The 12827-nt window shown below is 41.2% G+C and overlaps 1 protein-coding gene across 1 annotated transcript in view; it reads right to left on the bottom strand.

Annotated features, from left to right (window-relative positions):
• LCMT1 (leucine carboxyl methyltransferase 1) overlaps positions 1-12144 on the bottom strand; it is an 18788-nt gene extending 6644 nt beyond the window's left edge. The window contains exons 1-5 of the mRNA XM_026859402.1: positions 12024-12144; positions 11287-11408; positions 9785-9861; positions 9073-9134; positions 1021-1123 (exon numbers count right to left, since the gene is read on the bottom strand). Of these exons, the coding sequence (XP_026715203.1) occupies positions 1021-1123; positions 9073-9134; positions 9785-9861; positions 11287-11313 (269 nt within the window). The 5' untranslated portion in view covers positions 11314-11408; positions 12024-12144. The remainder of the gene's footprint in view (positions 1-1020; positions 1124-9072; positions 9135-9784; positions 9862-11286; positions 11409-12023) is intronic.
• Positions 12145-12827: the final 683 nt, after the last annotated feature.

The raw sequence follows: 12827 nt of genomic DNA, 5'->3' as shown, positions 1-12827 counted from the left end.
GCCTAACGCTTGAACAATAAAATCCCAGATATTTGCTTCCGGAGTTCAGTTCTCAAAGGACTCCACAGCAATCACTTTACCAAAAGGTCTGGGGAACAATAGGGGTTTAAAGTGGAGGCAACAGAAAATAATTACAAAGATAAAACTCTGAAATAATTTAACATTGACAGAATTATTCTTTCTTTTACCAGCTAAGCTCCCAGAAACCTTGACTCGTACCGCCCTTACAACAGGGGGGGAGGATGTCCACTGATCCAGGCACTGCCCATCAGTCAACATCAAAACTAAATGCAACTGAACCAGCTCTTAAAACAAGCAGTTTATGACATTTTGATACATCTCTAGTTTAGAGATTCCCCTTGAACAACTTATGATTCTATTAACTAGATTTCAACCAAATTCAAGCAAGGGGCAACTCTTTTAGAAATCTCTAAGAGTTAAATTCATGAAGTAGAGAGAGAAAACTCTTAGGAGCTCCGAGGCAGAAAATGGCTGCTGCGGGAGCTCATCCCCTCCAGGGCAAGGGATGGGGGTGAAAGCGAGAAGGAATTACAGCTGCCTGCCCTGCAACCACAGCTTTAACTTGTGCGAAAGGATCACACACCCCAAAGAGAACCCACCACCAGAAACACGGTCACAGAAAGCCATACTTCACCCCCCCACCCAGCGTTTTAAGATCAAGAAGCAAATAGTTCTGTAATGTTTGATCTTCTCAGGAAGGACGAAAACACGGTCTGCAGAATAGACTATGCAAGGAACAACCTTGCTTCAGACTTGGAACTACCAAGCAGTCACCACGGCAGTGCCAGCCTGCTCGGCTCAGCGAGGCTGCATGAGGTGTCTGAACAATTCCTTCTGCTCAAAGGGCTCAGGAAAAGGTAACCATGGAAATAGCATAATGAGCACTGGATGCAGATACTGTATGCCCAAGCCTGACTTTACTCTTACCAGTATGTTTCCACAAGCCCTCATAAATAAAAAAAAATAAAAAAAAAAAAAGCTGAAAAATAATAATCTTACTGTATATCCAGGTTATGTTTCTTTAGCTTTTCCTCCAGATCTGATGAGAAACGGAGATCTGCTCCTACTATGGAATATCGACTGGACTCTAGGCTGTGAGAATCTGCAAGTTTAAGATTTTGAGAGACTAACGGTTACAAATAAGAGGGATACTGAAATTATAAACTAAAAATAAAAAATATACACAGAAATGTATGAATTTGAAGCCAAAGTTTGATCTGTTATACCTAACAATTAAGAGCAAACTCTTCTTTTTAAAACATTAATTTCCCTTATACCTGATTATTGTGGTTTACAGATGGTGACTGCAACAAGCCTACTCTTTCGCTCTGCAGCCACTCTAATGCAGATCGGTTATCCCATCCGTTACCATGGTTTCAAGGAATGCAGAGAGAAGAAAAATGTGAAGATTAAAGGCAGGGGGTTTTGTTTTGTTTGCAGTCTTTTAAGATAGCCCAAGGTATGCACATAAGGAACTAGATTAAAAAACATGTACAACGATTTCTGGAAAACTAAGTTAAGAGTAAGAAGGTTCCAGATACCAACAACAGATATTGCTAGATAAATTAACAATGCCTATAGCTATATAATATATATGGGTATCAGACAGAGTTGGGGGCCAAAATGTTATCATTTAGGCTTTTTGTATGACCTAGTGATGGTGTTTAAGTGTAGAGTCAAATTAGGAAAGGTATTCTGAGAAATAAATATTCACCCTGGGATACAACAGGCAGCAAGCTCCTGTAAATGCCTTCCAACGTGAAGGAAGAACTAATAGTGAAGTCAAAAGGCACTCTGCCATACTAGCAAGACTGTAAGGAAGCCAGCAGCAACATGAGCATCCTGCTATCAATAATTCTGACAACCAGTTGCAATCAATTCCACTAGATGAGCCCAGTCCCCTCAGAAAGCATTTCACAAGTGCAGCAGCAAACCCACTTAAAGACATAAAAGTTCTGCAGGAATAGATCAGATTGCTCTTTCAGCTTCAGCTTTACCAGAGTGAAGTCATTAAGACTGAATAGCATGTAATTTGCCCCTCTAACTTACCATATGAGTGTGACAGAGCATGCAGTAAAAAATAAGAAAGCTAAACGGTGGAAAAAAAAAAAAACCAGAGTGAGAGTTTAAAGTGGTTTTGTAACGGTCAGTCAGCATCCGCAAGCAGAGCTGGCACAGCCCCAGGCAGGACCCTGCTGCACACAGCTCCCGAACCCAACGCCAGAGCAAATGCCAAGAGCCAGGTGAAGGGAGAAAGAGAAGCCAAGTGGCTGAAGAGACAGGATGAAAGGGGTTTTCCATTTCGGGAGAGGAAACAAAAACCTAGGGGGAGAAGGTACCTTATTAAATTAAGCAGTGCTTCAAACACTCTGGAAGATATACCTCCATTTAATTTTCAAGTGACCACCTGTTTGAAAATGGCACTAGCAAGTCACAATAGCTGGCTTTCCAGCAACATTTAACAGATACAGAAACCAGAACAGTTTGTGCAGAGTTACAGGGGGAAAAAAAAAAAGAAAAAAGAAAAAAGAAGAAGAAAAAAAAAGAGTTGTGCAGAAAATGATTCAACATTTTGAGTCAAGGCTTTTTTCCATGTGCATGTTCTGTAATAGCTTTAAGACTTCCCACACCCTTCTATTTAAGTTATTATATCAAGGCCATGATAATGGCATCAAAAAAAGCCACACAAAACCCCCACCACACACAGGAAAGTATTTATATAGCGATTGGTTTGCTGTCTGGAGATACAGCACGGTAAGCGTCAGTCACCACAATTAGTATGAAATTGGTGCAATCTTCTTGTCCAGCTTCATTGACTTGGACATACTAGTACGTTAATTAAAACCAGAAATAAACTACAACAATTATGAAGTGATCCAGTAACACAAGTAGTACAAACACTTCAGAGGTGGAAGTAAATGTCTCTTGCTCACACCATGTTGATTCAAGTATTTTTATCACTGAAGAACAGGAAAGAGCAAAACCTCTTAAATTCCAGGTTAGAAAAACCATCCTTCAAATTTCAGCAATCAAAATCCCTAACGTTGTTTTTAATAAGCCTGTATATGCGTGAATAAACCCCACAGAATTTTCTGTTATGCCCTGACATGGTGGGAGAGGGGATGGCCAGAGGAAGCGACCGGGGCGATCCTCAGGGCTGAGCTGTGCAGCCCAGCAGACCCTTGTTTCTGGAGATGTGGGCTGGGGCCAAGTGAAAATAAACAGCCGTACAGCCATGGCCTCGTTATTTGAAGTCAACTGCTGGAAAGAAAACATGAAACATGAGACAAGTTTTTTCAGGAGTGACTTGGTTCAGCAGAAATATTAAAGCCAAGTATCCTTAATATCAGACCCTTCACAGCAGAAACTGTCAAAAGGCCAAGGTGGCCGACGAGGAATGGATTGTCTTCCCCTCTTCAAAAGCCTTCTACTCCAAATGCAGTCACTTCACTTCCATTTCCAGTATCCAGACTGCCTGGTTCTCCTTCTCTGGTCCATTCAAACAGAATGTACTTGTTCCTCCACACATTTTCCTGCCAACTTCCCTCAACTCTCCATTGACGGTTGTTGGCAAACACAACCACAGATAGTACCGAGGCAGAGCTGCACACACATTATACACAAGCTGATACAATTGCTAACATTCCTGTATTTTAAATATGTCTGAAAGCACCTCACTAAATATCTCCACAATTCTTATATTCCAACATTTATGAGCAATACTTTTACCTTGAAGGAAATCTTAGGGGAAAATATGTAATTTACACTAGACAATTTTAAAATACAAAGAGAGGCAAAAGGAAAAAAAGCAAGAGGAAAAAGTTTAAGCTAAACCTCTTCCAAACTTCCTTGTAAGATTTTCTCCTAGCTTCCACCTTTGGCCTATACATGTCATTAAAAAAATCCTTTTATATATAAAGTCAAAGGGATGAAGAGATCATACTTAACTAGGCAAACAACTTTGAGATTTTAAAATCAGACTGACAACTGCTCCATCACTTCACACTTAGCTGGCAGACACTCACTCACGGCGAGGCAATGGCAGCTGATGATAGCTGGAATTACCATTGTTCCCAGCCTGGAGGCTCAAAGTCGAAGTATGACCATAAACACCCCAGAAGATAATGTACTGCTAGTCCTCGTCTGACACCAATTTCTACTTTATTGCAGAGTCTGATGCTTTAAGTATGAAAATTTGCAAACATGCTGCCACCCTGACTGAGTAGTGTTGGTGCAAATGTATTTTACAATGCCTGCCTATCTACAGAGCAGCTGAAAAAGAAAAAGCAAGTTTCCGCTTGGTAGCGGCATCACATGGTCTCCATTGATTTCTTCTTATGAACAATAAGTTTCTTTTAATGGATTTTTTTTTTTTGGTGCTAAAAAAAACTTTTTTTTTTTTTTTTTTTTTTTACTCTTCTGAAGGTGTCTGCCACCATGACCTCCCCACTCCACCAGCTCCCTGCCACTGCCAGGAGTGCTGCTGCCCTCCCTCCTGGCTGGCTGAGAACACCCCTCACGCTGCACTAATGAGCAAGCCGGTGGCAGTTTTCAAATAAACAGGGCCACCTCGATGTGACTGAGGCCAACTGCCCTGACGCTGGCATAGCCAGCAACATTTCATGGCTTGATCCACTGAAAACCCCACGTTCCAAGCGCCAATTCCCCTCCAGGCACCAATACTTCGTGTTGGCTTTTAGCAAAGTTGTTTGGTCCTGGTGTTCTTTTCTAGAGCATGGAACTACCTTACGGTTTTCTTTGTGATGCTCACACTCAGCACATTCAGTTCTGTACAAAGTTTCTCTCTTGTACGTGTCTGAAAGGAAGGTTTGAGAGACACCAGATTCAGATTTCATTTGAGAAATACAAGGGAGGGGAGAGTGAGGGAGAGAAAGAAAGCGAGCCCCAGCACCGCAGCCCACCCCATCCACCCAGCACAGACTCTCAGCCAAGGTGCTCGCTTGTTATCCACACAGAATGCAACGGAGAACGTTTCTCTCCCATCAGACCACCTGTAGGTGTATTTTTCCATGACTTCTGGCACAGAAGTAACAAGTGGTTTGAATTTAGACATCACTGGAGTGACTGAATAGTAGCAGAAGTTGCTTACAGTTGCCTTTTGACCTCACTGCAATAATTTTTGTCTTCGCAGAAACACGCTACCAGCAAGTAAATGCTGTTTTAGGGTGGCCCTCAGGCACTCACCCGCTGCCTTAATCCCTCTGCTCAAGCGGAATCACAGGCACACGAAGTGCAGTGTTTCCTCTCCTACAAGAACGCAGAGTTTTCTTTTCTTACTCTCTTCTCAGATTAGTGAAACAATTTCTTGGAGGTTTTCCAAGAAGCAGCATGCAGGATACTATTGACTCAAACTGATTTCATTAGGATTTTCATCCTAAGCTATCTCTGGCAGCTTTACAACCAGCCATCCCATACAACCTATTCTGCAGGCTCAAAGGCATGATACAGTGTTGGTCTCACTCAGGTTGGTTGTTTACTACATCAGGACAGGGTATGTGTCTAAGCACAAAGAAATTTAGTCTGTCTTGCAAGAGCAGGATCATTCCCAATGCAAGGCGTGCGAGTCACCAAGACAGCAACAGCCCCAACATCCACGTTGCGTCACAAGCAAGTTTGGAAATTAAGGGAAAAAGAAGTTAAAATAATCAACTCTCAGAGCTGGACTAGACAGGGGCAGAAATGTAAGACTGGCAATGAAACGTGCTAGTGCACTGAAGTGTAATTTGCACTTGCAAGGCAGCAAAGGTGGAGTACTAACTTCCCAACACTGGCAACTGGATCATAAACCAGATAGCGCCACTGAACTTTGAGAACAATTTAACCTGATAATGCCACAGGAATGTCAAGTTACTGCACAAATTCACTGCTTTCCCCCGGAGATCTAACATTCCCAAGGAAACGACAAAGCTGTTCAATGACAAGTGTCATCTTGCTGCATTCAAGGGCAGAGGCCACAAATATCTACACTTGAATCACAAGCCATACTGTCATTGCTTTGTCTAAAGGGCAAGGAGAAAGCAGATGTTGGCCTGAAGCTGATAAAGCTGTCTATTAGCACTAGCTTCATGAAATGAAAACATTTAGCGTGAGAAGAAAAGCAGTAAGAGAACAAGAATCACGTCAGTCGATATTACAACAACTCAAAAATCAAATTCCGAAGCACCTAAACAAATTTTTCCTGGTATACATGTGACAGCAGTGTGGAATTAATTTGGGGGGGAGGACACACGGACACACACACACACGGACGGACACACACACACACACACACGAACGACAACCTCTCTCCATAACATTCTAAAATCATGGACCATATCCCCACCCCAAAGCCCACAGAAATAAGTAACATTTCCCTGCCTGGAAACGCAGCTTCGTTATGCCCCACTGCACTCCCTAGGACAGGCAGTATTCCCAGGACACCACATTAATCTAACAGCTGCACCAGGCCAGACCAAAGGTCCCCCTAGTGTGGTAGCCTGCCTCTCACAGATGCCAACAGCAGCTACCTAGGGAAAAGGCAAAAAGAGGGCAAACACGTACTACAATACTGGCATCTACCTTTTTTCTAAGAACTCTTAACTGTGATTTGGATTTCTGGACCATTACTGAGTCAATGTTTTCCTCTATCTATTTATTATAATACCCAGATCTTGTTCGCAGGCAGCAATAATCAACCAGCAGCCTATCATTTACATGTGAGGCACAAACTATTTTTTCCACCCATGTGCATCACTTTACATTAATCCGCATTGAATTCATCATCAAGTCACTAATTTCACAAGATTCTTCTACAGTTCTTTGCCACTCTGAAAAGTTTCGACTTGCCAACAAGCTGCCACTTACTAATCACTCTATTTTCCCAATCATTTCTTAGTGTTGAACAGCAACATATCCTTAAGCACAGATCTCCATCTCTCTCCATAACAAAAATTAACAACATATGCCTACCCTCCATCCCCAGCTCCTCATCCATATGAGACCCATTCCTTCCCCCCGCAACAACCGTGCAATTTCTCTGGCACGCTTTGGTAAGGGACACTGTCAAAACACATTTTTTTAGATTCAAGCACGATATTAACTGGATGTCCTTTTCCAATATATCTGTTGACTCTTACAGAGAGCTCCAATAGGTTTGTGAGGCATAACTTACCTTTACAAAAGCCATGTTGACTCTTTCTCAACACATTATATTATTCCTGTGTTCCACTAAGTCTGTCTGTTAGTTTCTACTAATCTGTCCAGTAGAGACATCAGTCCTACTGGCTTGTAGTTCCCTGGATTTCTCCTGGAGACCATTTGAGTCACAGCCGCCACCTTCCAGTTCTCAGGTACTAAGACAGTTTTAAAATGAGAGGGTATATACCAGTTAGTAGCTGAGCGAATTCATTGCCAAGTTCCTTTAGACCTGTAAGAAATCTCTATTCATCTGACAGTTTGATTTGTCTACTCAGTCCACAGCCTCTTCTGGTGGCTCTTCCACATGAAGCAGTTCCATTAATATGTCCTTAAAGGAGAGTTCCCCACAGAGGTTTCACTCAAACCGACCTGTGGTTATTGAGTGCCAGTTCAAACTGGGATTCCACAACAGACTTCTACCACCTCCAAGTTATCTGGACATGAAGCTACATCCCAAAGATGTAGCAGAGCCTACATCAGCTGGGTTATAGTAAAATGGCTAAAGTATTTAAAACCCAGCACTGAGAAAGAACAAGGAAAACAGCTTTAGAGAAATAAGCCCCTCCAATACATTCAGACACTGATACATTAATTGCTGTTGACTGCTGTGACTTGCTATTAGCAGCTCCTGATTACAATACACCGTTGTTTTGCTCTGCTAGATGTATCTACAGCTGTTCAGTAACACAAATACTATCAAACCCTTCCGATCGACCTTGTGCTAGTGCCTTTTTAACAGTGCTTATGCAGCATATCTCATTGTATACAGGAGAAGTAAGAAGGTCTCCTTGCTGAAACAGTGGTGCTCGGGAGCCCTTTTTCTGAGATGGGGCATGGGGCTTTCATCTTTTGAGACCTGAACGTACAGTGGAGAACTCTGCCATTCGAATGGCATCTAAAATGTTGGCGAGTTAAGACCCTCTAATATGCAGCAATAAAACGTGTATAACATGCACAACCAACTCAGTGTGTGGCAGGACTCCGATCCAAGTTAAAGCACTAAAAGAGCCTGGGGGTGAAGCCCCTACACCTTGCCACCCGCAGCACGAGCACACCTCCTCACTAGTTGGACTCTTCCTCACTCTCTGAAGGGCCCTCCAGACCCTTAGCTGCAATTATGCTTATTAAAATCACCTGTAATCGTACCACTAATCACTGCTAGCTCTGTTTTATCTGCTAACACAAATTAATTGGCATCGTAGGTGCAGATAATTACTGTTCCTAAAGGGTCCAAAGCAGCTATGATAGTGCAGTATCTGCTATTTGGGCACAAAAAACATTACTCAACGGAACCCAGGCTTTTTTTTTCCACAAGCAAAGAGCTTTTGGAATTACAATCCTGACACAAACATAACGAGGCTGTAAGCCAAGACAATACAACCCCACACCAGCATCTGAACCTAATGTTCTCTTAATACTAAAACGTAACAAATGGCACCAGCTCCTGAGAACGGACTTTGCAGGCTGCATTCTTCTGTTGAGAGTCTGCTAAACGTAAAGACCCATGCTCTTAATGAGACAGAAAGAAGACCAAAGGAAACACTCAATAGATATTTTAATCCAGTGTATATGACTAGCAGCATAACTTGAGCTACATATGAGACAAAAAAAAAAAACAAAACCTCAACAACTTTCTGGCAGAATAAAACCACTTCAAGAGAAGACGTTTCTAAGATGACACAGAACAAATGGGCAGGAGTCTGTAAGAGAAGAAAAAAGCCTCTTTTCCCTCCCAATTCTCTGTCCAAACAGCATTTCAAACATTAAAAGCCTGCCCACATAGCAGAACAAAATGATCAGAAAAGTTTTAAAAGTGCTACAGTACATTGCTGACTTATTTTTAAGATGACTCACCTATTAGAAGAGAGTCCCCTGAATGGGATTCCATAATTGGTTTTGACAGGGGAGGTTTTGATCTGTGGGAAGAAGGAAGAAGCATCTCTGAGCAGTTAAGCTTGTTTAACAGTGTGCTTACGATTTATTTTTTTTAAAATATATAAGTGTGTGTGCGTGTATTAAAAACAGATGAGAGAATACCTCTGCCCTCTACTGGAAATAAAAACGTTTGCAAGTTAGACTTGGTCCTAAATTGCAGTTTATACCAAATGACTCTTAAGTTTTGAGGCAACCTGAAGAGAAATCCAGACACTCCTCAGGTATCCTCCATAAGCCTTAACGTATCATCAAGCACAACATTCACGTATAGCACCAGCCATCCTACCTCTCTAACTGAACACCCAAGCTTGGGAATTTGCTGCTTTCTTCAACAGTAAGAGAAGACTTAATCACCTCTAATCATCGTGAGGCTTCCCCTGCCCATTATATTTTACATAATTAAGTCTGCTTGGCCTCTCTAAAGCTTTCATAGACGAACTTCTGCAGTTTGGAATAGTGGCTGTGCCATCACATGTATGACTTGCCTGCACAATGAAACCTTTACTCTAAATCCCAGAGCACGAAGAGTTTCTCAGAAGAGAGATGAAATAATTGCAGCTTGCAGTTCAGAGCATTTTGCTGAATTACATTCAGTCTCACGCAGCTAAACAAACACAGGCACTATACTTACTTGATATTATGTATTTTTCTTGCAACTATCATTGGAAAATCCACTTCAAAATATTTTCTAGGGAGAAGATTTTCATCCTGAGAATTGGAGTAAGACCATAGAATTAGCAACATCCAAGCTTTGCATGCACATGACAAGACAGAACCTTAAGTCCTAAACAGTTTTGGTTTAGTTTACACTGTCATTCGTAACAGTAGTATAACTTAATGTCCTACAGCTTAAAAAAAAAAACCCAAACCAACAAAAAAACACTTGGGAGACATTAGAATGTCCTCTAAGCATTAAGGAAACTAATATTTTATGTAATGCAGCAATCCTGGACTCCAGATCACTGAAACATGTATTCCAACAATATATTATCAGGATCTAGAAGAGCACAGCACCAGGAAACTCTTAGGACATTTAGTGTGCATCTTCAGAGTATTCTTCTAAGAAAGGAATCAGGAACTTTTTGAACAGGTTTACAGAGAAAGCGACCACATTCCACAACCGGTCCCCAAACCCACAGCCAGACTACAAGCACATCAGTGTTCCTCTACCACAAAAAAAGGGAAAACCTCTTCACTTCATGTTGTCACCATCTGACACCCTAAGAGATAAGCAGTACCAAGTTTCTCCCTATGCAGCAATCCTTTTGTGATGGAGATGTAGCACTAGTTCTAGCTTGGCAACCTCATGAATTTCTGAACAGTGGATTAAATCAGGAGTCAGAACACTGAAGCACTCGCTTAACTAGGTCCCATCTTCTGTCCGTTAGTTGTACCACACCTGCTCTTTGCAAGGATAACGAATTGGAATTACAGGCCCCAACTGAGCTTTTAAAATCACTGTTACACAAAAGTTAATAAAACTGTATATTAACATAGCGTTCATAGGAACGCAGGTAAGAAGAAAACTTCACGTCATAAAAAATTCATTATTTTTTCCCTTCCACTGACTGAAATACAACGAATTGTGACCAAGCAAAACACAACTGGCCTCCCTGGCCTTTCTTCCAGAAACCAAATTTACAAACGAAAATGCTAATGAGAAAACAAGATGACTTGGAAGTGTGTTCACTCAGAATGATACTATCATATAATATCTGAATAATCTGAATTTTTGTGAATTACATGCATAAACAGGCGTATGTATTTATACATATAAAACTCACATTTACATAAATAATTCAGATGAATAGAGTCTGTACAATTCTGTGCTGTGGTATCTGATTCCTGTTTTAATACAGGATTAAATAAAGGGAAGCCTTAAGGCTTAAAGAGGACAGCACAACGTGGAGTTCAAGCTCTACTCCTGGAAGTCCACTAGAGGTCAGCTCCCTGTCACATGCTTTTTGGTAAAAGCCGGTGAACACCGCAGCCCCCCGCCGCGCACTGAGGTTTGAAGGTACCTAAACTAATTCTAAGGAAGCTGAAAAGTGAGGCAGACCACGCAGGGCACTCTGCTGCAGCACTCACAAACCTCCGCCTCCAGCCAAGTTCGTTACTCTCAGCTGTCATTACCTTTAATCGCCAGAACAGGGTATCCATGCCAGCACCAAGATTAACAATTTGGCAGTTGCATTCTGTCTTCTTTAGAAAAGCCTTAATCAAATAACTGACTCCATGAACACGAGCATAATAGCCTGTTAACAAAAAAGAAGAGGATTTTTATATTATTATTTTCATATAATACTTGCTGTTTAACGATCATTAAGATTTTTAGGTAACTTTATAAACTATTTAAAAAAATAGTGTTTCTTAAGAAGAAAAATGAAATAGAATTATTAGGAATATCAATGCACTTTTAAAAAGATACCTAAGGGTCTTTGGTCTGTTGGTTTTTTTTTTTTTTTTTCATTACTAACAAAGTCTGACGCACTGATAAAACAGGATTCCTTTGGTAAATTAAAGTTTTAGTCAAGTTTCACCTCAAACTGAGCAGAGACCACAGCTGACATACCCACCCTGCTGCCCTGGGTCAAATCAACATTTTTTGATTGGTTTGTATCGATTGCTGCACGCCGAGACACACGGAGACATTCCACTCAGAACACAGAAAGCAAAGGATAAGAGTTTTGATTCAAAGAATAATATTTAAAAGGCCAACTACAGTACAGAATTATCACTGTGAAGAAAACTTGTCTCGTCCTTTTACGTATTTGCTACACTCCATAACACCCAGTATACAGAGGTTTCACGAGGTGCTCTTCAAGACCAATTCAGAACACGTTTGCACTCACAGTCACATGCCAACTTGCCTCTATTGATTTCAGGTGCTTTTCTTTCTTTGGCTTGTCTCACAAAATACTGGATGTAAGGGTCCTTCCAGTAACCAACACTTACAGCAAACCTGTTCAGCAGAGAAAAAAAAAAAAGAATTAAAAAGAATTATGAAATAAGGCCACCAAGATTTACTCTAGAAGATACACAGGCTAAAAAGTCACTCTCTGAGCTGGGTGTATACATGCAGACAGAGTTTACAAAAATGTGTTGAATGTGTGGAACTATTTTAATTAAGAAGTTACATAAGGTCTAGTTAAAAATTTTGGCTGTTGCCATATTAAGCAAGCATCTTTTTAATAGCCTCTGTGCTATTTGATGAACTTCTGCAAGACCCTAATCTCAAATATTTTCTGCTTGAGGACCCAGCAAACAGGGATTCTCTGTCTGAAATTCCTTACACCACAAAGGGCGCTTCACTGCTACACAACATGCTCTGAGCCGTTTGCTCTTATTCCAGAGCTTCTACCTATCACTTCCACACAGACAACACTGCTATTGTAGTCTGGTAGAACTTACGAGTTTTACAAAGGATTTAAAAAGGTAAACTCTCAAACTCAGCCACCCAACAATTTGCTGCTACACCAATAGCAAGAGGTTGGAACAAAAAGCCAGCAAGAGCAGAAGTTAAATTCACACTCGCGCACAACGGGACAACAAAACTCATCACCCATCCTCCGGAGGTGAGGTAAAGAACTCTGAAAAATATGATTTTTTTTTTTTTTTTCCTGGGATCTCGAACACCACTGATGTCTCGGATCCCCACTATTAGCCAGCATAAC

The sequence above is a fragment of the Athene cunicularia genome (assembly GCF_003259725.1).
Source record: "Athene cunicularia isolate RWA chromosome 14 unlocalized genomic scaffold, athCun1 chr14_part2, whole genome shotgun sequence".
In the NCBI taxonomy this organism is placed as follows: Eukaryota; Metazoa; Chordata; class Aves; order Strigiformes; family Strigidae; genus Athene; species Athene cunicularia.
This window is presented reverse-complemented; position numbering and strand designations above follow the sequence as displayed.